The 24,534-nt window shown below is 38.4% G+C and overlaps 1 protein-coding gene across 1 annotated transcript in view; it reads left to right on the top strand.

Annotated features, from left to right (window-relative positions):
* rngtt (RNA guanylyltransferase and 5'-phosphatase) overlaps positions 1-24,534 on the top strand; it is a 246,934-nt gene that overhangs the window by 203,039 nt on the left and 19,361 nt on the right. The window contains exon 14 of the mRNA XM_061987246.2: positions 48-114. Coding sequence (XP_061843230.1) covers positions 48-114 — 67 coding nt within the window. The remainder of the gene's footprint in view (positions 1-47; positions 115-24,534) is intronic.

The following is a 24,534-nucleotide window of genomic DNA, read 5'->3' as shown; positions in this document are numbered from 1 at the left end:
AGATCCATCGCAGAGAATGTTAACCACAGTGCTTTTTGTCTTTGCAGGCTGCTGCCAGAGACTGTCGGCTTGCTTTACGTTGGCAACTACGGAAGGCCCTTTGCGCAGATGAAGGTGGGAAAACGTGTTGCTTTTAATGACTTCCTCTTTGTGCCAGCAAGCCACAGCTTGTGTTAAAAGCAGTGCTGTCAAATCATTCTTTTTTAATCACACTTTTGAATTTGGATTAATCACAGGTTATTGCTTGCATGCATCATTTTAATTACCGGTAACCTTTAAAAAAGAGCGTAATATGATTTGGACACCTTTTTTTTTTAAATGTGTTACTTGAATGCACCACTGTTGCTCAAAACTAGTAATAGTATTATCTTAAAAAGGAACTGCAGTTTTTTTGGAACTTTGCCTATCATTCACAAAATACTTACTGCTTGTAAGTAAAAAAGTACATGTTTTTTCTTTCTTTTTTTTATGCATTCTAACTCATAAATAAACGCTAGCAAAACTCAGCTAACAATGGAGGTAATGGGACTCACACTATTCCGCCTATAAGGCGGTCTAAATTATTGCTTTATATGCACGCTGTAAATATATATGTAACATGTCATATTTACGTATTTTGATCATTTTAAGCATATGGCGGCGTTAAATTTCACAGATGCATAACATTGTTTACTTTTCCCTTTACTACTAATCGTGGCAGACTTTATGAGATACAACAAAGACTACTTTGGGACAAATGATGATCCAAAACCTTATATTTTTGAGCCTGAATATAGGGAGGATGAGCTACGAAATGTAGAACCAGTGTGCTCAACAGATCAATGTTTAGTGAAACACTAAGCATTATGTAGCAGTATTGCTAAGTGCTAACAAGAAATACAAACATAGTAAAACAATCACTAACTGTACAATATCTGCTCCCAACGGGATGCCGACTAGTGAGATGTTTGTATCTTCCCGTTTAGATGAGGAATTAATCTTAATCATCACGGAGGTATTAAAAAAAAAAAGTGACAACAAACAAGCATTTTTTCATGTCTTTCTCGCCATCTACAGGTTTAAGTTAAAAGTGAAATTTGCCAGCGAGCACACCAGTCAAAGTCTACTCACTCATCTTTGCCCTGGCGTAAGAATTGACCTGATCACCGAATTTGGTGTTTTTTTTTATTTAATTATTTTTTTTAAATTTATTTATTGTCCTGTACAGCTACTCGGGCAAATCATATTGTTGATGTAGATGCCCACATCTGCTGTACAGATTTTCTTTACAAAAGAGAAGTGTAGGATACTTCTCTTGTTGCCTTATTTGTATTTGACTTTATGAAGTGGATTTATTTAATGTTTGGCGCAGCCGGACCGGAGCAGGAGGGGATAGAAAGAAGGAAAAAGGAAGACAGTGGGGGAAATTGCGGGGGCAAGAGGGGGATAGGACATTTCATTTTCTTTTTTTTTTTTCATTTATTAACTTATTTCAGGCAATAACAAAGAACAAGTACAAGGTAGACAAAATATAATAATATTAATATAATGCAAAAGGTAATGTACAATATGTAAGCATGATGATCTAGTTTTGCCTGAAAGGGAGTAAGAAGAAGATAACTTATTTAATTGCACCCCCAGTTTTCCATTCAGTGATTAATACATTAAGCTTTGTTCAATGATTATAATACAAATGTTGTATCATGGTGGTATATTGTTACCCGTGAAAGTAACAATAATTTGTAGCAACAATTTAAGAAGAATTAACAATACCAACAATGGGAAGGGACAAAATACCAACAATGGTAATAGACAAAGGAAACATTGAGCACATGTTAACAATATGAGACAGAGTACAACAGCAATTCAAATTAAATACCCTCCTCTCTATATTTGAACCAGTCCCAATGATTGTATAACAGTTTAATTCGATTAATAGTTTGGCATTGCTTGTGTTGTAAGTCCAGTTTGTTCCATTGAGACAACAACAGAAAAACATTAGCAAATACATTATCTACAAATATGATACGAAAAATGATAGCAAAGAAGCAGTTAGTGAAGTAAATATTAATAACACAGAAATGACAACGAACAACATTGCACTACAGATTGAGCAATAAAAATACCAATAGAAATAACACTTTAGACCAGGGGTCCCCAAACTTTTTGACTCGGGGGCCGCATTGGGTTAAAAAAATAAAAATAAATAAATATATATATATATATATATATATATATATATATATATATATATATATATATATACAGGTAAAAGCCAGTAAATTAGAATATTTTGAAAAACTTGATTTATTTCAGTAATTGCATTCAAAAGGTGTAACTTGTACATTATATTTATTCATTGCACACAGACTGATGCATTCAAATGTTTATTTCATTTAATTTTGATGATTTGAAGTGGCAACAAATGAAAATCCAAAATTCCGTGTGTCACAAAATTAGAATATTACTTAAGGCTAATACAAAAAAGGGATTTTTAGAAATGTTGGCCAACTGAAAAGTATGAAAATGAAAAATATGAGCATGTACAATACTCAATACTTGGTTGGAGCTCCTTTTGCCTCAATTACTGCGTTAATGCGGCGTGGCATGGAGTCGATGAGTTTCTGGCACTGCTCAGGTGTTATGAGAGCCCAGGTTGCTCTGATAGTGGCCTTCAACTCTTCTGCGTTTTTGGGTCTGGCATTCTGCATCTTCCTTTTCACAATACCCCACAGATTTTCTATGGGGCTAAGGTCAGGGGAGTTGGCGGGCCAATTTAGAACAGAAATACCATGGTCCGTAAACCAGGCACGGGTAGATTTTGCGCTGTGTGCAGGCGCCAAGTCCTGTTGGAACTTGAAATCTCCATCTCCATAGAGCAGGTCAGCAGCAGGAAGCATGAAGTGCTCTAAAACTTGCTGGTAGACGGCTGCGTTGACCCTGGATCTCAGGAAACAGAGTGGACCGACACCAGCAGATGACATGGCACCCCAAACCATCACTGATGGTGGAAACTTTACACTAGACTTCAGGCAACGTGGATCCTGTGCCTCTCCTGTCTTCCTCCAGACTCTGGGACCTCGATTTCCAAAGGAAATGCAAAATTTGCATGGTTGGGTGATGGTTTGGGGTGCCATGTCATCTGCTGGTGTCGGATTTTGGATGCTGGGGGGCCGGATCCGGCCCGCGGGCCGTAGTTTGGGGACCCCTGCTTTAGACAATGAATAATAATAATAAGTACCGGTACCCCTATTATCGACAATACAGCCATTGTTATAAGTATATAACACCGCTACATTGTTGATAACTAAAGAGAAAACTAATGATTTGGATCATCTGAATTGTGTGTGTATTATTTCACACTCATTCTCAGGGTTGGTCGATATAAACGATTTACGATATAAATTTGGCCGACGATAGTGTTTTTAATACTATCATTATATCATGATAATGCATGTTGATGACAAACTCGAGCTGTGCACAGTAAATTTGACAGTGACAAGCAAACAAACGCCGCGTCCTCAACGCATCGTAGTGTCCTCGCTCGCGGCTAATGTCTTTCTAGAGTGCAGAAAAGCCACTTTTAATTCAACAATCCTCGCCTCCATGGCAGCAAATTAATACATGTTCTTACAAATGTCATCCCCAGACGACAAGCAATAGCTAAACAAGCTACATTACGCACCGTACAATGATATGCACACTGCTAACCGCTAGATAGAGCTCTTGAACAACAAAAGTGGGCTGATAAATGCAATTATCGTCAATCACGATACTAAGTATATATAGTGTATTATAGAAGTCAATTATCAGTTTATGGTCAATCCTACAGTGGTTAGATTGATATATTCTTATCATCAAAATAGCTTTTGTCGTTTTTGCTATTGTGTACAAACTTTGGAAATAAGTCCCTGGACACAGAAGCGCTTTAAGGGCAAAAATCAAAGCCAATAGTAGGAAATAATTTAAATATTTAATTGATGTTGTTACACCGCCATTCAGGGTTTTTGTCCCAAATTGCTCGTATCGCCTAAAGATAATGTAAGGTAGCTAAACTACAGAAGAATAAGTGTTTATTAGAGTTGGATATAACATTATTACAACAGAAAAAAACAGCCATTAACTGTAAATTAGCAAGTAAATTAATAACCTTTAACAAAATAATACAACAAAAAATAATGCAACCACAGATCTAATTATTTTTGTATGACACCTGCCTTAGTCTATTTCAGTTAACTTGTTTTCTTTGCAACATTTTAATACACAGTTTGCTTTTGAGGTCGCTTTCTAATGGGATCACATTTTGTTTAGCACAACCTTCTCAAAAGGCCAACTTGTCAACCACTAATGAATTCCCGCCTGTTCTATTTCCTTTTTAAAGGAATCATTTACTATTTTTACAAATATACTTGTCATTATCTCCCTGTCAGAAAGCACAGTAGCATACTGTAATTCCCAAAAGGTACACATGATATCACTGGCACAGTTGTCTTTCAAATACATTTATTAAGAATGGATCTTATTGTAATAAGCACCACATTCAAATAATGAAATGAGACTCCTCTATCCCGTTTGAACTATTACGGTAATTAAACATAGCTTATTACCAAACAATGTTTTCTGGGCTAATTAATCAAAATATAATATACATTGTAATTATTTGTAGGGTGAACCACTAACTCCCATGTGTTGGTTTTCTTCTGCCTGCTTTTTTGGCTTTTAAACAGACCAAAAGATAAAGCCATAGAAATGCTCAATTGAAATAACCCTCCATGTCTGTCTGAACTAAAAGATGGATGACATTTATTAGAACTGTTGGATACAATGTATCCAGCCTGAGACATTGTCTCAGGCTGTGAGAACACGCAACATGTACAGTATGCTAGGGATCATTTGAACTACAACATCTGACCTTTGAATCCACAGTAACAGAGACCAAGTATTCTGACCTAGCATCTCACCACTAATCACGGCAGAATTTTCCTGCCCTTCATTGGTTTTGGTGAACCAACATCTTCCATGACTATTTTTTTTATTGGCATTTATCCACAGTACAATCTGTTTGTGTCATGAATGCCCATTATTCGCTCCGCATGTGTAGGCCCAAACTTTGTCCCAGTCGTAGTTCGAGATAGTGTTGTCTCTTTATGCCTGATTTCCAAGTATCAGCCTTTGGCAATCGCTGTTGGCTTCTGTTAGGGGAAGAAAACACAAAGAAAAAGGTTCAACTCTGGGGGATATTTTTGGCTTTTATGTTGTTGTGTATTTTTAAAGTAAATCCAAGCATAAATATGCAGTAGAATAGACAATTTCCGCAGGCTTAGTCGTCCACTGAAAGGTGTCGTCATCTGATTTTTATATACAAACCCCATTTCCATATAAGTTGGGAAATTGTGTTAGATGTAAATATAAACGGAATAAATGATTTGCAAATCCTTTTCAACCCATATTCAATTGAATGCACTACAAAGACAAGATATTTGATGTTCAAACTCATAAACTTTTTCTTTTTTTTGCAAATAATAATTAACTTAGAATTTCATGGCTGCAACACGTGCCAAAGTAGTTGGGAAAGGGCATGTTCACCACTGTGTTACATGGCCTTTCCTTTTAACAACACTCAGTAAACGTTTGGGAACTGAGGAGACACATTTTTTAAGCTTCTTTAAGTTTTCATATGAGTTGGGAAATTGTGTTAGATGTAAATATAAAAGGAATACAATGATTTGTAAATCCTTTTCAACCCATATTCAGTTGAATATGCTACAAAGACAACATATTTGATGTTCAAACTGACAAACATTTTTTTATGGGCTCCTAATTAGTCTGCTGACATATGCAGTAACATATTGGGTCATTTATCATTCTATTATTTTGTCAACATTATGAGGGACAAACTGTAAAAATGTATTATTAATCTACTTGTTCATTTACTGTTAATATCTGCTTACTTTATCTTTTAACATGTTCTATCTACACTTTTGTTAAAATGTAATAATCACTTATTCTTCTGTTGTTTATACTTTACATTAGTTTTGGATGATACCACAAATTTGGGTATCAATCCGATACCAAGTCGTTACAGGATCATATATTGGTCATATTCAAAGTCCTCATGTGTCCAGGGACGAATTTCCTGAGTTTATAAACATTATATACATTTTAAAAAAACGAAAGAAGATTTTGTGAGGCTAAAAAATATCAATGTAATCATAGTAGTATCGACTAGATACACTCTTGTATTTGATATCATTACAGTGGATGTCAGGTGTAGATCCACCCATGGTGAATGTTTACATTCAGGAACAGCGTCATTAGCGGCGACGCCGGTGAGCTACGGTGTGAAGTGAAGCATGTTTAGCTATTCCTCGTCCTGCAGGGTTGATACTTGTAAGAAACTTACTTTATTTGTCACCATGGAGGCCAGGATTAGTGATTTAGAAGTAGCTAAAACACTGCCGACTGCAGATACACTTTAGCCGCTATGTCTTAAAGCATCTCTTCCTGAGGGCGTTTCAGTGTTATAGCGTCATCTTTATCGTTAGTTTTAAAGGCAAAATGCGTCCTTTCTCCCCTTTCTGTCTACACACTGTGTCTGCTTGTAAGTACTCCGTGATTGTGCGCTGTCGAACATGCTCGTCTGCTCGTAAACCAGCAATGACACGACGTGACGCCGGTTGGGCGGTGGGGGCCCGGTACTTATTAGAGGCGGTATAGTATCGAATATGATTCATTAGTATCGCGGTACTATACTAATACCAGTATATACCGTACAACCCTACTACTGACAGATTTAAGTTAGAAGTATGTGCTACTTTGTATTACAAATGGCAGCAGCAGATGATTTTAGCATGCATGTGCATGTATGAGCCAGTCTACCCCACCAGAGGATAGAGAAAAAGAAGGAACTTATTGACTACTAGAGGTGGGAGAAATACCGGTAATCGATTTTTAGATGCATCGTAATTCAGACGTGGACAATTATAAAATCAATTCGTAAACGATGTATTTATTGTAAATAAAGTAATGCAGTCAGTTGTCAAATGTGGCTGACTGCAGCAGGCCACCTCACCGAGAGATCTGACAAGCTCCTTTATTTAGGACTCTTATGTTTAAGTTTTACACACATTTCCATTAATTTAATAAATGTGATAATTAATTTACCTGTTTCTTATTACAAATCCACTGTTTTTTAAAGTTGCAAGTGATAAAAACTTATTTAGGGAAGCAAAAAGAAATGTAAAACTGCATCAATATACATAAGTTATAGATGCATCAATAATCGTTTTTTAATCGAATCGTAGCTCCTGAATCGTAATCGAATCATGAGGTGCCCAAAAATTCCCACCTCTATTGACTACTACGTCGGACTAAGAATGAATAAAAATGGCGGATTGGCACAAAGCTAGTTGGGTAAACCTATACCATATATGGAGACATCCACTGACGTAACTAAGGCAAAATACATGTATGTTACTAACGTCTCAAATTGGAAACGGCTCGTTTAGAGCAAGTCTAGAAGAAGACAAGATTTATAAATATGTCTGCCGTGCCTTTATGGTTTGACTTAAAATTTCCGAGACCTGTAGGGATCTCGAAAAAGTGTTATCAACATTTAAGGAAAGTTGATCATGACTCAAGTATAGGTACTGTACTGTGACTTGTTTACAGAAGCCAAGCAAATTTAAATAAGAGTGGACCCAAACCTTGCAGATGTGCTTCAGTTATACTGTAAAGTGGAATTTTCCCCACTAGTGATATGTAAAGGTGATCTTATCTTATCAAACCCCAATAAATGTTAGCCACATATAAGCAGTTTGCAGATAAAGCGTCTTTGCTTGCAGGTAACCTGATTGTCATAGCAGCGAATAGAAATGTTGTACAAAAAATAATGTAGTTATGTAATTTTAATTAAGTGTGTTCATGTTTTAAATGTATATTCATTCACTCACACAAAATCTGATACATCATGTTTTTTTTTCATTAATTTTTTATTTATCTCCTTCATTGATGTGCATTTTTGATCAATAGACAATTAAACTTTAGCAACTAAACACATATGTACACAATGTTGCTTGAGAAGGAACAGAATGAAGAAAATCTTATATTGCCTGCCCCCTTCAACATAATAAGTAGTCTTGCTTAATGGATAGCCCAGATTCACAAGCATACAAACCAAACAAATGCATCCAAATATAATGAAAACAAACAAAAAACACACAAAAAAAACAAGTGCAAAACTTCATGAAGTACAAACCGAAAAAAAAAAGTAATATACACCTCACGGGATGATACAAAACAAATACAAAACCAGACAAAAAATAATAAATAATAAACAAAATGTAGACACTTACAGCTGTCCATATGATCTTATTGTTCTGTCTTTATATATTTTTTTCAATTGTAATATATTTCTACAATCTTTTATCTCATTGTAAAGAGAATGTGAAAATAGAAATGAGTCTTGTGTAAATGACTTCAGGGAAATGTTGGGCTTTCAAGACCTATAATTGCATTTTTCCTCCACTATGTTTAACATTGTTAATTGGTTTTGGGCTTCTGGTAAATACATTTTCGTCAAGTAGGAATGAATCATAAATGGATTATTTTCATGGTCGATGTGCCATATTTTTTTTTTAATTTTTGTCACACCTATATGCAACTTTCTAAATACAGTTTTTACATTAAGAGAGCCCTCCCAGACATACAATAACATAATCACCTTTGCACCCGTTTAATCAAGTATAGCAATGCTGTCTAAGACTCATTCAATCAGTGGCCAGTTACCTAACAGCACATTCAGATTGGTTTAGTCTCCTGTAAAACTACAAATATCAATACTGAAGTAGTATTGATATGTTTGTTTATATAGCAATTTTATGCTTGAAATTGTTTAATTTAAACGAAAAATACAGAGAAATGCTTAAAAAAAAACTGTGATAGGGTGAAGCTTTAAACTTTAAACTTTGAGAAATGAATTACAATGGTAAGGTGGTTTTACCACTTGGATGATGTAAATGAGTTACCGGTACTTGTCAAGTTTTAAAAATTGATCAAGCTTTCGTTTTATGTAAACAGCAATTAGAATTAGCATCTGTTTTTCATGTTTAGTATCGCGACACACCTACTGATTAGTTCGGCTTGTTAATTTTCTCATTTTTAATTCAGTTTTAAACCACACCTTTACTTGACATACAGTCTATTGTATTATACAGTTTAACCATGCGTCATTTTTTATTAGTGAAAAGCAATTCATTGTTAAATAATATTAGCATAAAATTATAATTATTCCCGATAAATGTCTTACCTCGAATAGACACTCTGCAAATTATGAGTTGACGCTATTCGAGAACATTTGCTATGTAATGATCCTGTTAGAGCTGATTTATTGCCACCTCAGTCGTACTTTTGACATGCATCGCCTTGCTAATGCGTATCCTAATTACCCCCTGGATACTTGAGTAAACAATTAGTCTTACTAATTGTTTTGTCTACTTTGGTTCTACTCCATTTTCCTGTTAGACAACCTCCAACGTCATCAGTCTCGCCTGGGTCTTGTTTTCAGACAATGTTGCCGCGATAGTGGCTTATTTTTAAATGCAGTTAGTTCCCCGATAAATCACTCATCAGTGCAGCTCATTAATCCTAAATAATCAGAGTGTTGGTTTACAGACCTTGTCCCCAAAGATGAGGATAAGAGCAGCTTTCGCTCAAAGACGATTTTCTTTTCTTTCTGCGAGAGTCTGAAAGTACAAACCTCACCTGCATAATTAAAAAATATTGGTAACTGTTTTCTCTTAAATTTCCCTAATTTAGGCGGACGCCTTCATTTTTAAGCAATTAAGTAAACGTGTAATAATGATTGTTAATGAACAGTCTGGCTTTGTAATCTGCAAGGTTGCACTCTGTAACTTTTGAGTGCGTGGTAACGTACTTCATTAGTGTTCACTATTCAGTTTAAAAAAAAACTCTGAGTTTAATCTGAGTTGATAGTGCATGTATCTACAACTTCTCTTAATAAATCATATCAGGTATAGGGTGCAATGATTATAGATTCTAGCCGCAACTTTCTTTTGGCCGGTTTTGCAAATGGGTGAGCCATCGTCTTCAATGAATCCCTGGTTATTTTTTAGGTCTCGAAATGTTCCCATGGTGCCGACTTCAGCTTTCTTTCGGTGGCAACTGTTGGCTGATTTGTCCTGCTGCCATTTTTAAGCTAATTAACGTGTCTCTCGATAGGTGCGTATAAGCATGGGCACCGCTGGTGTAACTTTGTTTTTGTTCCGCACAGGTTGTGCTGATAATAACAAACCAGCATAATGTCCGAGTGAGGACTGAAACATACAGTGTAGTGAAGCCTTTGTCTTTGAATAAGTGTGACGTTTTTAGGCCCCTTCTACACTAAGGTTATCCAGGGTAAATCCCACCTACTCTTATCCTTGTCCACACACACACAATGGTTGTTTAAGACCCCCTGCCGCCATCCCCCCCCTCTGTCCACCGGCGCAACGCGACTTAGTACGCATGCGTGGAAAATGCGCACGTCATAGTCACCTCCAGTGTTGCTTTGTGTGCAAGTTCTTAAATTAAATTTAACTTATCTGAACAATATCCAGTGTTGTGGTATTTCAATTAACTGGAATTCAGTGCGCTGTGGGGCCCTATTGTAGTGAATCACACCTGAGCCATCATAAATTAATCAAATCTTTAATGGAATGTGAAAGTAAACAATGCGATAAAGAACATTTTACTGTACATCAGTCAATCTAGGGATCTAGATATCTGGTCAGGACACTCCTCACTCTTTTGCCTTCACCTTCATTGTCCATTTGTTTTTGGTGACATTATATACTCCGGACCAAGACATTGAGTCGGCGACATACATGGCGGACAATAACTGATACAGTCTGCTTTGCCCGTCCAAATGTATTCGATGTTTTCCGTAGTCTTCCCTCGTCGGCCAGGTAATACAAAGCACACGCTACCTTTTTTCGTCACATCCACGGAAGCCCGCATTCTCGTCTCTCCTTCGACAAATGGACAAAGTTTTTCGGTAAGTAGCATCACAGCTGACCTGGACATTTGAAAGTTCTCTTGCCGTCTAAAAAGTGTTGTATCCAAAATAGCTGCAATCGCTTTCTCTTTAGGTATTCATGTGTAATTTCCACAAGCGTCTGTACATGTAGAAGAAGGAGAAACACGGGCATGTCTGGATGACTCACCTCCATTTCTAGTGTTTACCTCCGAGTGGAAACAGGTAATTATGAAGCTGGCTGTGGCGCGTTCTTTCTGACATCACTTCCTGTGTGGGGCGCGGTCTTTCTGGCGTCACCTCCTCTCCGAACTCAGTTTGTAAACGATCGATGAGTCCATACAAAGCTAAGAGCCGGAGATTCAAGAAATACATGGCGCACTTTCCCGTGTAAAAAATTATCCAAGGAGGGGAACCGTAAACGCTGGTTTAGTGTGCCTGAAGCGAGGCTTAGGCTAAATAATTATTCATTTAAGGAGTTATCCAACTTAATGTAGACAGGGCCTTAATCATGGTAATGGTCATGGTAAAACCAGTTAATTGTTGCATCCCTAATCAGGTATTTGTTTGTTTGGCCCAAGTATAGTAATAGATTATACTTTACAGGGGTACCTTAACTTACAATATTTGTTTGTTTGGCCCAAGTATAGTAATAGATTATACTTTACAGGGGTACCTTAACTTACAAGTAATGTCTGATACAAGCTGTCTCTTGGATTTTTGTTATGCTTTAAATTGTGTGCATAATTTGAGTTACAAGCCCATCTTGCAGTCGGTTGAAGTTGTATTTGTCACAGATATGTGCCGTTTGAGCAATAAAGAGTTACACTTTGCTGTTTCTGCTTCGTCTACACAAGAATCAAACATAGGTTTTGACAGTTGACATGCGCATTTGAGCACTACCCAGAGATCGACACAATCCTGCCCTCCAACCACCGTAACTGAGAAAGTTAGTGCAAAGGAGAACTCGGACGACCAAATTTAGAAAAGCAAACGATTAAAAACACGTCCTACCTGTTAGCAGCCTACAGCATCAGTCTGCATCACACAAATGGCAGCCAGCTTCCATAGAGGTTGATCGAGGAACGCAATGTGTTTGTGAGTTGAGGTAGAACTGTGTATATTTGTTCTATTTTTCATTATTAATATGGACCACTGCACTGTCTCACCTCATATCTATTTGTTGTTTCTGATGATAAGACTAAAACGAAACATTTTAGGTTGCTCATAAAAAAGCCGTTAGTAGAAAGTCCTACACTTTAATACAGTTGTTGCTGCTCAAGAGTCATTTTTTTTAAGTTAGTTGTTCCACCGGCTTTGTTGTGCAGAGACAGCGCTAAAGGTCAGATTCCTTGCAGTTTATTAAAGTAGGAAATCCACCACACTCCTGTGATTAACTTCTCAGGCATGGTGTAATTAAGAGGTACAAAGGACACCCAGGCACCAGGAAGACACCATATTCTTACTGCGCCTCCTCCCTCTCCATTTCTGATCAATATGAATTTGAATGGATGCGCACTCTGTCTCTGCCTGCTAGCACTTCAGAATCAATGTGACTCATTTCTTTAATCTGCTCATTAATTCAACGTTGAAAATGACAGTATGGCATTTTAGAGCATTAGTGTGGTAATTTCTGTGCATAGTAAATCTAAACTGCTGTACAAAATGTACATGGACTAAGGTATGCTCTTGTTTCATAGGAGTTGAATGTTTCTTAAATGTACTCAAATAACTCAAATAATGTACTTAAATAACAGTGTCTATGGGTTTTCTCATTCATCCAGGTCATATTGTATTCTCAGTGCATTTAATCACTTGCAACTGAACTGTTTAGTTTGTCTTAGAAGACATTTCGCCTCTCATCCATGTAGGCTTTATTAGTTCATGCTCATAGACTTGGATTGGTCAAATCTAGTCTTAGACTTAGATTGGTCAGATCTAATATATAACAGAACTATAAATAAAAATGGCGGTCCAGGGTCCAAACTTGGCCTGTGAATGACACCATTCCGGTCGTCCAAGTTCAGTTCAAAACTTGAAAGTCAAACATTTTTGCAGCAAATTCCTAAAAACACTACAGTGCACTTGTTGTTTAGAGGATATTGGACTATTGTAAACACATTGGCTGATCTTTGCATTGACATCTTAACCTTGATAGCAAACATACTGTAGGACAACTTGTGACTTACATAACAGGTTTTTCCTTAAGACACCCCTTTAAGTCCTTTCCTTTTTGACAGTTACACATTGTTTTCACATTGTGATTTATATAACTAAGGGGCTGCTATAATTTGTTTTCTTCAGATGCAGTCAGTAGTCATTTGTTCAACTTTTTTCAGTTATACTAGTGGTGTTCCTCAAAGTTCCATTTTAGGTCCTCTCCTTTTCATCATTTAGACTATTCAGCTGGTGGCCTGCGAGTTCAGTTCAAATAACCTATTCTTAAAAACTAGAGTGCTGTCATAGAAATTACCTTTGACTAGCTTTTTTGCAGAATGTCCTTGAAAACAGAAGAGCGCTCCTGCTACTCTGACAAAACAAACAGACCAAAATCAAATGTCTACTGTAGAAAACCATGGTCTGCAGAAAATACAAAATAACTAATAGTTAAGGTAAAACTCCAGCCCACTGGTCCTTAGCTTTCTGTAAATTCTGAAACAATTTAGTTGATTATCCTAGGTATATAATGTGTGTAGAAGTCATAATTTTAGTTTGTCCAAGTCAATTCAAACTTTACAGGTTCAACTTGTGCACAGTTGGCTAGTGGTTAGAATGTAAGCCTTTCAGTCTGGAAATCCTGGTTCGAATCGTCATTGGAACATCTCTTTGTGGAGTTTACATGGTATCACCCTGTTTAGGGGGTACAGAACCTCCAAAAACACCCATGTTAGGTTAATTGGAGACTCTGAATTGTCCATAGGTGTGAATGTGAATGGTGTTTGTCAATACTGTTTGTGGCCTGTCATTGACTGATGACCAATCCAGGGTATGCCCTGCCTTTCAACTGAAGTCAGTTGGGATAGGCTCCAGCTAATAAAAAACAAAACAATTGTTTTTGCAAATGGATTATTAATGGATGGTGTCCGACAGCATTTTAAAATCCATTTCAAGCAAGTCAAATTTGAACTTCAATGGTTCTAAGTAAAGTGCCTACAAAGGAAATACAGCATCTATACTGTACAACTTATTCTGTAAGTTTGCATACGACAGTTTTAAGAATAGGGATGAGTTCCGAATGTACGGTAGTACTTGTATAGGCCCAGGCTGAATTCCGTCTTTTCTACCATTTTTTGATGCACGTAAAGTCAAACAGTGCCATATTTCCATACTTTTGTTGCACGTGTCGTCATCTGTGCACTTGACTCTGACTCAGTCGCACTGCCTCCAAGTAATGTTGCAATTTTCCATGCCAACAAAGCAAGTATTCCTGATAGAAAACACTTGAACGTACAGTAGGGCTCCACTTTTCATAATGTGCTAGCTCGATGCTGTTTTACATTGGATTTGTCATAGACGATTACTGATTAGCATTAGTGATTTTACATGTCACTTTCACCACCTCCAAATCTGGTAAAGAAAACGACAACTAAGATGCAAGTTACAAAGAGCCGGTGTGTAATAAGTACAATACTTACAGTATACACTTTTTAAGGAGCAACAAAAGCCTCATGGCAAAGACTACTTCTTAGCTAGGCAACACACCGCAGCCTATACACTACTGCCATCTAACATCTTGGAATTGCAACTGCATGTAAAGTCTACTACTGTATATAATACTTGCAAATAAGACTTATTACTGTAAGAAGACAATATATAACCACTAGACAGCACTGTTATCATTATCAGCTCACTGTTAAATAAAAAAATAGATTTCTTTTTTTTTTTATTAAACAAATTATAATTTATTAACACATGAGCGCACACACAGAAATACTGAAAATTGGTACTTTTGAGTACCGGTATCGATTCCCAGGTACCAGGAGCTGGTACTGCAGTAATTCAAATGTGAAAGGTACCCTTCCCTATATAAAACGGTACCACTTTTCATTCAAGGGGGAGCAGTTTGATGTCAACAAATTAAAAATAATTCCTTACTCTAAAAATAGAAAATGCCGTTCCTCCTGCTAAGATGGCACTAAACCGTCACAACTAAACCGGAAAGTATGACAAAAACTCAATCGAGCACAATGGAATGTCTGTCATTTCTCTGAACAAGGGGTTTTTCTAAATGAATGCTGCGCACACACACACACACGATTGTCTCAGGTCGATCACTTAGCAAAACTAATGAGGAAAACCATATATTGACGTCAATGATATTATAATGATATCTAATTGCATGCATTGTGACATATTGTTATAATGAATAACACAACAAACGATGAATTAATGATCATAAGTCAATGTAAAATAAGTCGTAGACATTAAAAAGGCATGCAATGTGCAATTTAATATTTGACTGATAGCAACCCTTCATAATTAAGTTGTCATTTGATTGCACAGCATTTATTATACACAGTTTGTCCATGTGCTGTTTTGTGTCTTTGCAGTTAAGATAACATGTTAAGTGCTCAAAGTTATCAATCATCTAATTTCATTCTTCCAGTTGCAGATTATTTTAAATAATCGGAGACTAGTAATTTATTTAGAAGTATTTTCCTTGTTTACAGGATACTATACATTTATATACAGGTGAAACTCCAAAAATGTGAACATTGTGCAAAGGTTTGTTTATACCAGCTATATATTATGTGTTTGTATATATATATATATATATACACACACACACACAAATCAATTTATATGTATACACACACACACACACACACACATATATACATATATTAATGTATTTCTGGCTTCTAATTGATAAAGCAGGGTGTGCCACCTTCTGGTTTCTCACCTGACGTCCACTTCCCCTCCCACGTGCATCAAAAAGGAGCCATCTGGCTGCTTCACTGACCATAGGAAATCTAACAACTTCTCCCTGGGGAGGAGAAACAATATGCTCATCGTTATGGTAACACACTTCTTAAATGCCCTAGATCCGTACCGGATATATATATATATATATATATATATATATATATATATATATATATATATATATATATAGGAAATAGCAAACAGAAATGCCCAAAGAAAAGGGTACATTATGGAAATCCCATGTCCAAAGCCAAAGCAAGTTGTTCCCCCGACAAGACAAGACTATTTTATCTTTGATCGTCGTGAGACAACAACACAGCAGCAACTGCCTGCTGGTGCGCTTTGCTGTTTGCAGAGAGGAGAAGCTTCACGTCTGTTTGGATTACAGTTATGTGCATCCATCCATCTGCTTCCACTTATCCGAGGTCGGGTCACGGGGGCAGCAGCCTAAGCAGGGAAGCCCAGACTTCCCTCTCCCCAACCACTTCGTCCAGCTTCTCCCGGGGGATCCCGAGGCGTTCCCAGGCAAGCAGGGAGACGTAGTCTCCCCAACATGTCCTGGGTTATCTGCGTGGCCTCCTACTGGTCGGACGTGCCCTTAACACCTCCCCAGGGAGGCGTCCGGGGGGCAACCTGACCAGATGTTCGAACCACCTCATCTGGCTCTTCTCGATGTGGAAGAGCAGCGGCTTTACTTTGAGCTCCTCCCGAATGACAGAGCTTTTCACCCTATCTCTAAGAGGGAGCCCCGCCACCTGACGGAGGAAACTAATTTCGGCCGCTTGTACCCGTGATCTTGTTTTTTCGATCATAACCCAAAGCTCATGACCATAGGTGAGGATGGGAATGTAGATGTACCGGTAAATTGACAGCTTTACCTTCCCGGCCCAGCTCCTTCTTCTCCTCTACGGATCGATGCCGAGTCCGCATCACTGCAGACGCCGCACCGATCCACTCTACCCCCACTTGTGAACAAGACTCCGAGGTACTCCTCCACTTAGGTCAAAATCTCCTCCTTGACCCGGACATGGCACTCCGACCTTTTCTGGTCGAGAACCATGGACACAGACTTGAAGGAACTGATTCTTATCCCAGGCGCTTCACACTCTGCTGCAAACCGATCCAGTGAGAGCTGAAGATCCTGGCCAGATGAAGCAATCATGACCACATCATCTGCAAAAAGCAGAGACTAAATCCTGCAGCCACCAAACCGGATCTCCTCAACGCCCTGACTGTGCCTAGAAATTATGTCCATAAAAGTTATGAACAGAATCCAACCCTCACTGGAAACAGATGTGGACCTGCGACTTGTTCAAATTCTTCCGGAGATGGGAATTGAAACTCTCTTTGACGAGAGGCTCTGCCTGACGTTCCCAGCGGACAATGAAGAAAGCTCCACCCCTCTCTTCACCCGAGTGTCTAAAATATGAGCTCGCAAATCCGATGACACAACTACAGTGTCGATCATCGAACTGCGGCCTGGGGTGTCCGAGTGCTAAGTGCACATATGGACACCTTTATGTTTGAACATGCTGTTCGTTATGGACAATCTGTGATGAGTACAAAAATACAATAACAAAACACCATTAGGGTTCAGATCCGGGTGGCCGTTCTGCCCAATCACGCCTCTCCAGGTTTCACTGTTGTTGCCAATGTGAGCGTTGAAGTCACCCAGCAGAACAAGGGAATCACCTGAGGGAGCACTCTCCAGTACTCCCTCGAGAGAATCCAAAAAGGGAGGGTACTCTGAGCTGCTGTTTGGTGCGAAAGCACAAATAACAGTCAGGACCCATCCCCCCACCCGAAGGCGAGGAAAGCTACCCTCTCGTCTATCGGGTTAAACTCCAGCGTACAGGCTCTGAGAGGAGGGGCAACAAGAATTTCCACCCCGTCGCCTCTCACTGCGTGCAACGCCAGAGTGAAAGAGAGTCCAGCCTCTCTCTCGAGAGGACTGGTTCCAGAGCCCTTGCTCTACGTCGAAGTGAATCCTACTAGATCTAGCTGGAACTTCTCCATCTCGCGCACCAGCTCAGGCTCCTCCCCCCCAGCGAGGTGACGTTCCAAGTCCCAAGAGCTAACCTACTCAGTGGCCTAGTGGTTAGAGTGTCCGCCCTGAGATCGGTAGGTTGTGACTTCAAACCCCGGGCGAGTCATACCAAAGACTATAAAAATGGGACCCATTACCTCCCTGCTTGGCACTCAGCATCAAGGGTTGGAATTGGGGGTTAAATCATCAAAAATTATTCCCGGGCGCGGCACCGCTGCTGTCCACTGCTCCCCTCACCTCCCAGGGGGTGAACAAGGGGATGGGTCAAATGCAGAGGACAAATTTTACCACACCTAGTGTGTGTGTGACAATCATTAGTACTTTAACTTAACTTTAACTTCTGTAGCCGAGGATCGGACCGCCAAGTGCACTGCCTTTGGCTGCCGCCCAGCTCACACTGCACCTGACCTCTATGCCGCCTCCTATGAGTGGTGACCCCATTGGAGGGGGAACCCACGTTAACTTTTCGGGCTGGGCCCCATGTGCCCAGCCACCAGGCGTTTGCCATCTAGCCCCACCTCTGAGCCTGGCTCCAGAGGGGGGCCGGTGACCCACGTCAGGGCGAGGGAAATCTGGGTCTTTGAATCTGACTTGCCATAGAGGTCTTCGAGTTGCTCGTTTCTTGGTCCCTCACCTAGGACCTGTTTGTCTTGGGCGACCCTACCAGGGGGCATCGAAGCCCCCGGACAACATAGCTTCTAGGATCATTAGGACACGCAAACTCCTCTACCACAATAAGGTGGCAGCTCAGAGAGGAGTGCCTTGAAAACATACAATGTAGATTATTACATTAACTGCTTTAGTAAGATGGACTAAAAGCTCATCAAAAATGAAAGACAGAGGATGTCTTTATTGTTGTTTTTTATTTGTGTCACAACCAACTAAGGTGCGCGCCTGTGCAATTGCGCACTGCTCAAGCGTCCTCTGCGCACGGCAAGCGCATAACAATTTTCGACACACGGACACGACAGAGAAAACAGTTTTCGTCATTATTGTTCAAATATTGTAACGTCTGTAGAGACGCTTTGAGGACATGAATTCCATCGATCACTTTATTGAGCAAAACTCTTTATTGTCGGCCATAAACACATCACCAAAACATTAGTAAAAAAATGTTATCTTGCAAAACTGGTCATTTTCTGCAGTACAAACCAGACCAAAAGCAACTTTGTTATATCAACAGCAGCCGCTTGCTCTTTCTCACTTGCGCCAACACATGCACATATGGCACTTAGCCAGTGATGCGTTTACAGCCACATAAAAAGTCGGACAACTCCAACACCACACATAAAGTGTAATTCCAGGTCGTTACACTATGATTTACCAATCAAATGTGTGCTTATTCTAGTGTCATTTATTAGGAATCTTCATTTATAAATATTAATCATGAAATGCTGTTAGTATATTAAATAAATACTAATAGAAATATATTTTTTACAAACAGGAAGTAGAGGAATGTACACATGATCCCCTGCTTACATCTCATTGTGCAACATGTGAATGTTTTAATGGGAACTAAATGCAATGTCTGAAAGAGGTACAAATTATTTCCAAAGCAGGACCTCCACCCAGACAAACAATACAAGTACACAGTTCATGAAAAACAATATTTTTTGTTATTGTCATTGTAAGTGGGCCTAAACACTTATATTAGAAAATAATCTCATGGAAATGACTGCTGTCATTTGATTATAATAATAAGAGAATGTTGTCTGTCTATCTGTGTTGTCCCTGCGATGAGGTGGGGACTTGTCCAGGGTGTACCCCGCCTTCCGCCCGAATGCAACTGAGATAGGCTCCAGCGACCCTGAAAGGGACAAGCGGTAGAAAATGGATGGATGGATGGAGATTGAACTTGTTATTTAGTCAGGTTTGGGACAGGTGTGCTGCTGGTGTAGCCACAGTGTGCACGTCTGATGTTGCTCACATGGGCTCCACTGAATGCTTAGGGAGTTTTTGCATTTGCTCACACACATGAAAAATTAGAGGAAACATTGGACACAACGTCAATTTTTTTTTTTTAATAAATAAATAAAAAATGTCTTCTCAATTTCCCATAACCAAATGAAAACATGTCTTATGTTACAATCATGCTTTGTCAAAGATGTTTTGTGATGTAGTCTGTAATATTTCTACCTAAACAAATGTTTTCTGGCAGATTGAAATTAAGTGTACGGTATATTATTTTATAACCTGTTCTTATTGCTAGTCCGTAATTACAAAATGTTTAGCAGACTGAATATAACAATTTGTTAATAGAGAAGGTTATAACATTGTCATGCAGAGATATGAAAACCATTAATTTGTACAACATGCAATGCACAGAACAACAGAAGCGTTTATTCAGGTATAAATATCACAAATTACATTACCAAACATCTTTGACAATCAAACCGTGATGGTAACAATCCACATTTTGTGTTGTTAATGCATGAAACTGGTGTATAAACATGGAAGTGTAGCTCCTCTTCTCTGAATGCAAGTGTTACTACAGCAGGAATACAAATGCTGTATTATTACAAAATACAAAATCTGGCAAGACACCAACACACTGCAGGTATTTTTTTTATATTGTCATTAAAAGGGTATTTATGTTCATTTTGTGTGAAGCTGTTTAAAACATATTTCATTAAAGCCAATTTATTGTCCAGTAATGGTAATAAAAAACTTGAAAATTATCTGTGTAGGGTACACTTATTGATGATGAAAAATTATGTTTGCGATTATCGCGATTCATTTTGAGTTAATTATGAACAAACTGCGATTAATTTAAATTAAATATTTTTAATTGTTTGACAGCCCTAATATATATACATATATGATCATTCTTGAAAGGATATGGGGCCTTTAGCAATGTGTTCTGCAGGTTGATGGCAGGGTTCAAGCAGGACTGTGCTCTTTTCACACTGACAATCCAATGAGTTCATCCACAGTGAGAGGCAGGAAGACAGACGGATAAAGGGACATGCAGTGTGACAGGCAGGTGTTATCCTGTGATGTTGTCAACAGTCATGCTCAAGAGGTGAATGTGCATTCAGATCAGCTGTCATTTACCCAAAGAACAAATTGTGCTGACTTTTTTTTTAACTGCAGCAGGTTTGAACAGTGAAAAAAATAGTTGCAGTTCATTTAGAGCTTGTTGGAAAGCACTGAGAAGCTCATTCCTTAAAAGTTAAAACAGAGCTCATGAGGAGTGTTTATTCTCTCCTAATCTGAATAAAGATACGTTTGTGTGGTCAGCACAAGTGCAACAGTAGATCGAAAATAATTTGCCTGCCAAAATTCCCAGTAACTGGTGGCACACGTTAGCCGCCATAATGAGACAGATTTGACCGGATTACGCAGCGAGTGTTGAGAAAAAAGTGGCAGCCAACATGTCGCCCTACACCAGCAGGAAGAGATTCAGACTGAAGCCGACTGCCTGTACTGCCCTTCTCTTGTCTGTCAGCACGCTGTGCAGGGCTTCAGCAGCGCTTTGGTATTCTGTCAATCCGTTACATCCCCGTTCGAATTGGACAGTATGTTGAGATGGCATTACAGAAAATGTAATTACCGATCCTAAGTAAAACACAACCCCCTCTCTTCAAGACATGTTTTTGCAAGACCTTGCAGTGGCTCCTTGATTTACGAACTATGGTTCTTGAACAGGGTTTGACTTTTTTTTTTAAAAGTGTGTATATTGAAGCAAACTTCAATAGAAGAAACCATGTAAATATGAATAATGGGTTCCAGCCTCAACAAAAGTCCATATTTCCGTAAAAAATGGTCCACTTTGAACACAATATAAAGCGCTTTACAGTAGTGTATATCAAAAAAACATAAGAGGGGATAATGGATCAATTTATTTATTAAAACCATTATTGTATCTCAGCCATTATGTAAGACAAGAAGACGGATGTATGTTTTTAATGTATTATAACTCATGAATAAACTTAAATAAAAGTATTCTTGTAATGAAGTCAATGAGGTGTCCTCTATTCCACCCGTAAAGCCCTCCAAATAACTATCCAAAAAGCGCCAACAATACTCCATTTGCATTTCGTGACTTGAATATGAACCAAGTATTAGTGATATCGTTATCATAAGCGCTAACGTAGACAAACTATTTATAACGGCGTCTTGATCATAGGGAGCTAACTAGTTTATGTGGCTATGTTGACATCATTAGCTGGTGAGCTGCTTCTAGTTTCTAGATCATAAGTAATGCCTCTCACCTTGATAGTACAAGGATGAGGACATATTCCGACAAGTTGGCCAACTCTGGCATCCAATTTAGAAATGGCGAGAAAGACATGAATAGACGCTTGGTTTCAATTTCCCCAACCCCCTTTTGTTTTTCTCTGTGAGGATTATGAGTCATTTTTCATCTAAACGGAAATATATGAACATCCTATCAATTGTAAATGTTTATTTACATGCCTTAATGGTTTCTAAACGGTGCCTGTAACACGACAGTAAAACGGCTGATCAAACAAAATAGAAGTCATCGTCATGGACCCACTAGTTGCGGAAGTAGCTCTCCAATCTGCTAAACTGTAAAACTTAGAAACGTTGCTTGGAGTGATAAAAAAAAGAATCCATACGAGTAGAAACGTTATGGACGGCTAGAAGACCAAACGGAAACTGCACTTCCGTTAGGTTTAAAAAAAAAATGTTTATTTTTTATTTTAAACAAAAGGGCAATGCAGCCATTGCAGCACCTACAGTGAGCGACCCCATCCAAAAGATGGCGCCATAGCACAAACAATAACACACCTATTCAGTGTGTCTGCTTGTGTTTCTTTAAACTATTTACTTTATAGCCGGCCGTCAGAGAAGGTAAATCCATAAATTAGCCACAGGGTTTAAAGCCTACAAAAAAAGTAGCGGTTTATAGTGCCGAATGTACGGTAAATAGTACATGTTATTATGAATGTGCCTGTTACTACATTACATATATACTTACAGCCTAAGGTGTATTAAAAACATTGATGGAAGTGTTTGGATGTTTTTTAGAATAGAGCAACTCCAATAGGCTCCATTGTCAACAGACTTTTGCTCGCATTTATTTACGAGTTGGAATGCATAAAAAAAGAAAAACATACGTGTTCTTGTCTTACATAAGGTTTTTGAATGATAGGTAAAACTCCAAAAAAGTGCAGTGCCACTTTAAAAGCCAGGTTGCTACAATAATTAAGAATAAAAATCCACTTTACCCTGTTGGTTAATTTTTTTTTGCGACAACACTGTGGATACTTCCTGAATATTTCAAACCACACATCGCCTGTCCATTGCTTTCTTTTGACTCATATTGAGCTAGCAAAACTAAAAAAAATGCTGTAAAAAGGCTAAAAACAGGCAGACAAAGGAGCACATTAGCCTACAGCAACACTGTGCTGACTGAATGAGCACCGGGCTCCAACTACTAAAGGGGCCACATTATCAGAAATGAGCTCAAGTCAGTTTTGATTTACACCATACTTGCCAACCTTGAGACCTCCGATTTGGGGAGGTGGGGGGCTGGGGGGTGGTTAAGAGGGGAGGAGTATATTTATAGTTAGAATTCACCAAGTCAAGTACGGTATTTCATATATATGTGTGTGTGTATATATATATATATATATATATATATAATAAATACTTGACTTTCTGTGAATTCTAGCTATATATATATATTTATTTTATTATATATATATATATATATATATATATATATATATATATATATATATATATATATATATATATATAGTTCAGTGTTTCCCACAGGACAGGCATCTATTTGTGGTGGTGTGGTCGGGTGGCGGCGGCAGCGGCGATGACCAAGAAGAACGCGGAGTTGGAATATAATTACAACATTTTATGTACATATTTATATACAGATTTGAACAATTAGTGATTCACTGAAATATATGTATTAATTGTGGTTCATACAAAAAATATATCTTATAAAATATAAAAGCTAAAATGTCTCTTAAAGCTCTGCCCCTTTAATTAGTGAATACTAAATAATTTAACTTTAGCCTACTACTACAACCATATTATTTACCAGCAACATGAAGTGAAACAGAGGCAGAGGTGTCCTGCCACAGTCAGTCAACCTCCTCCTCCTCCTCCTCCTGCTGCTGCTGAACAGGTCGCACCTGTGGTCCGAACTGTAGGCCTACCTCCTCTCCAAGTCGAGCCCTTTTCGGCCGTTGAAAATATTTTTCTATACTCATCTGTGTGAAGGAGTGAACATCCAACATTAGAATTTATTACTAATGAGCAGAACCGCTCTATGTACAGTGCTGTCTAACCTTAAGCGGCAGCAGCTCAACACATGCAGGGTTCAACGTTAAGGTTTTTTTCTACTTGCCCAACTTCTCAAATCTACTTGCCCCAATATTTTTACTTGTCCTGCCTAGGTTTTTTTCTGGCTGTGTAGTGCTCATGGCTTATATCTTACTAAAATTCTTCCCGTTGACTATTTACAACACTACACAGTATTTATTATTATTATTATTATTATCTATAATTACATTTAAATGGCATTGCATACATGCAAAATTAAATGCTATTTCACATTATT

The sequence above is a fragment of the Nerophis lumbriciformis genome, linkage group LG26 (genome assembly GCF_033978685.3).
Source record: "Nerophis lumbriciformis linkage group LG26, RoL_Nlum_v2.1, whole genome shotgun sequence".
Lineage (NCBI taxonomy): Eukaryota > Metazoa > Chordata > Actinopteri > Syngnathiformes > Syngnathidae > Nerophis > Nerophis lumbriciformis.
The sequence above is the reverse complement of the archived record's forward strand: the minus strand, read 5'-3'. Positions and strand labels throughout refer to the sequence as shown.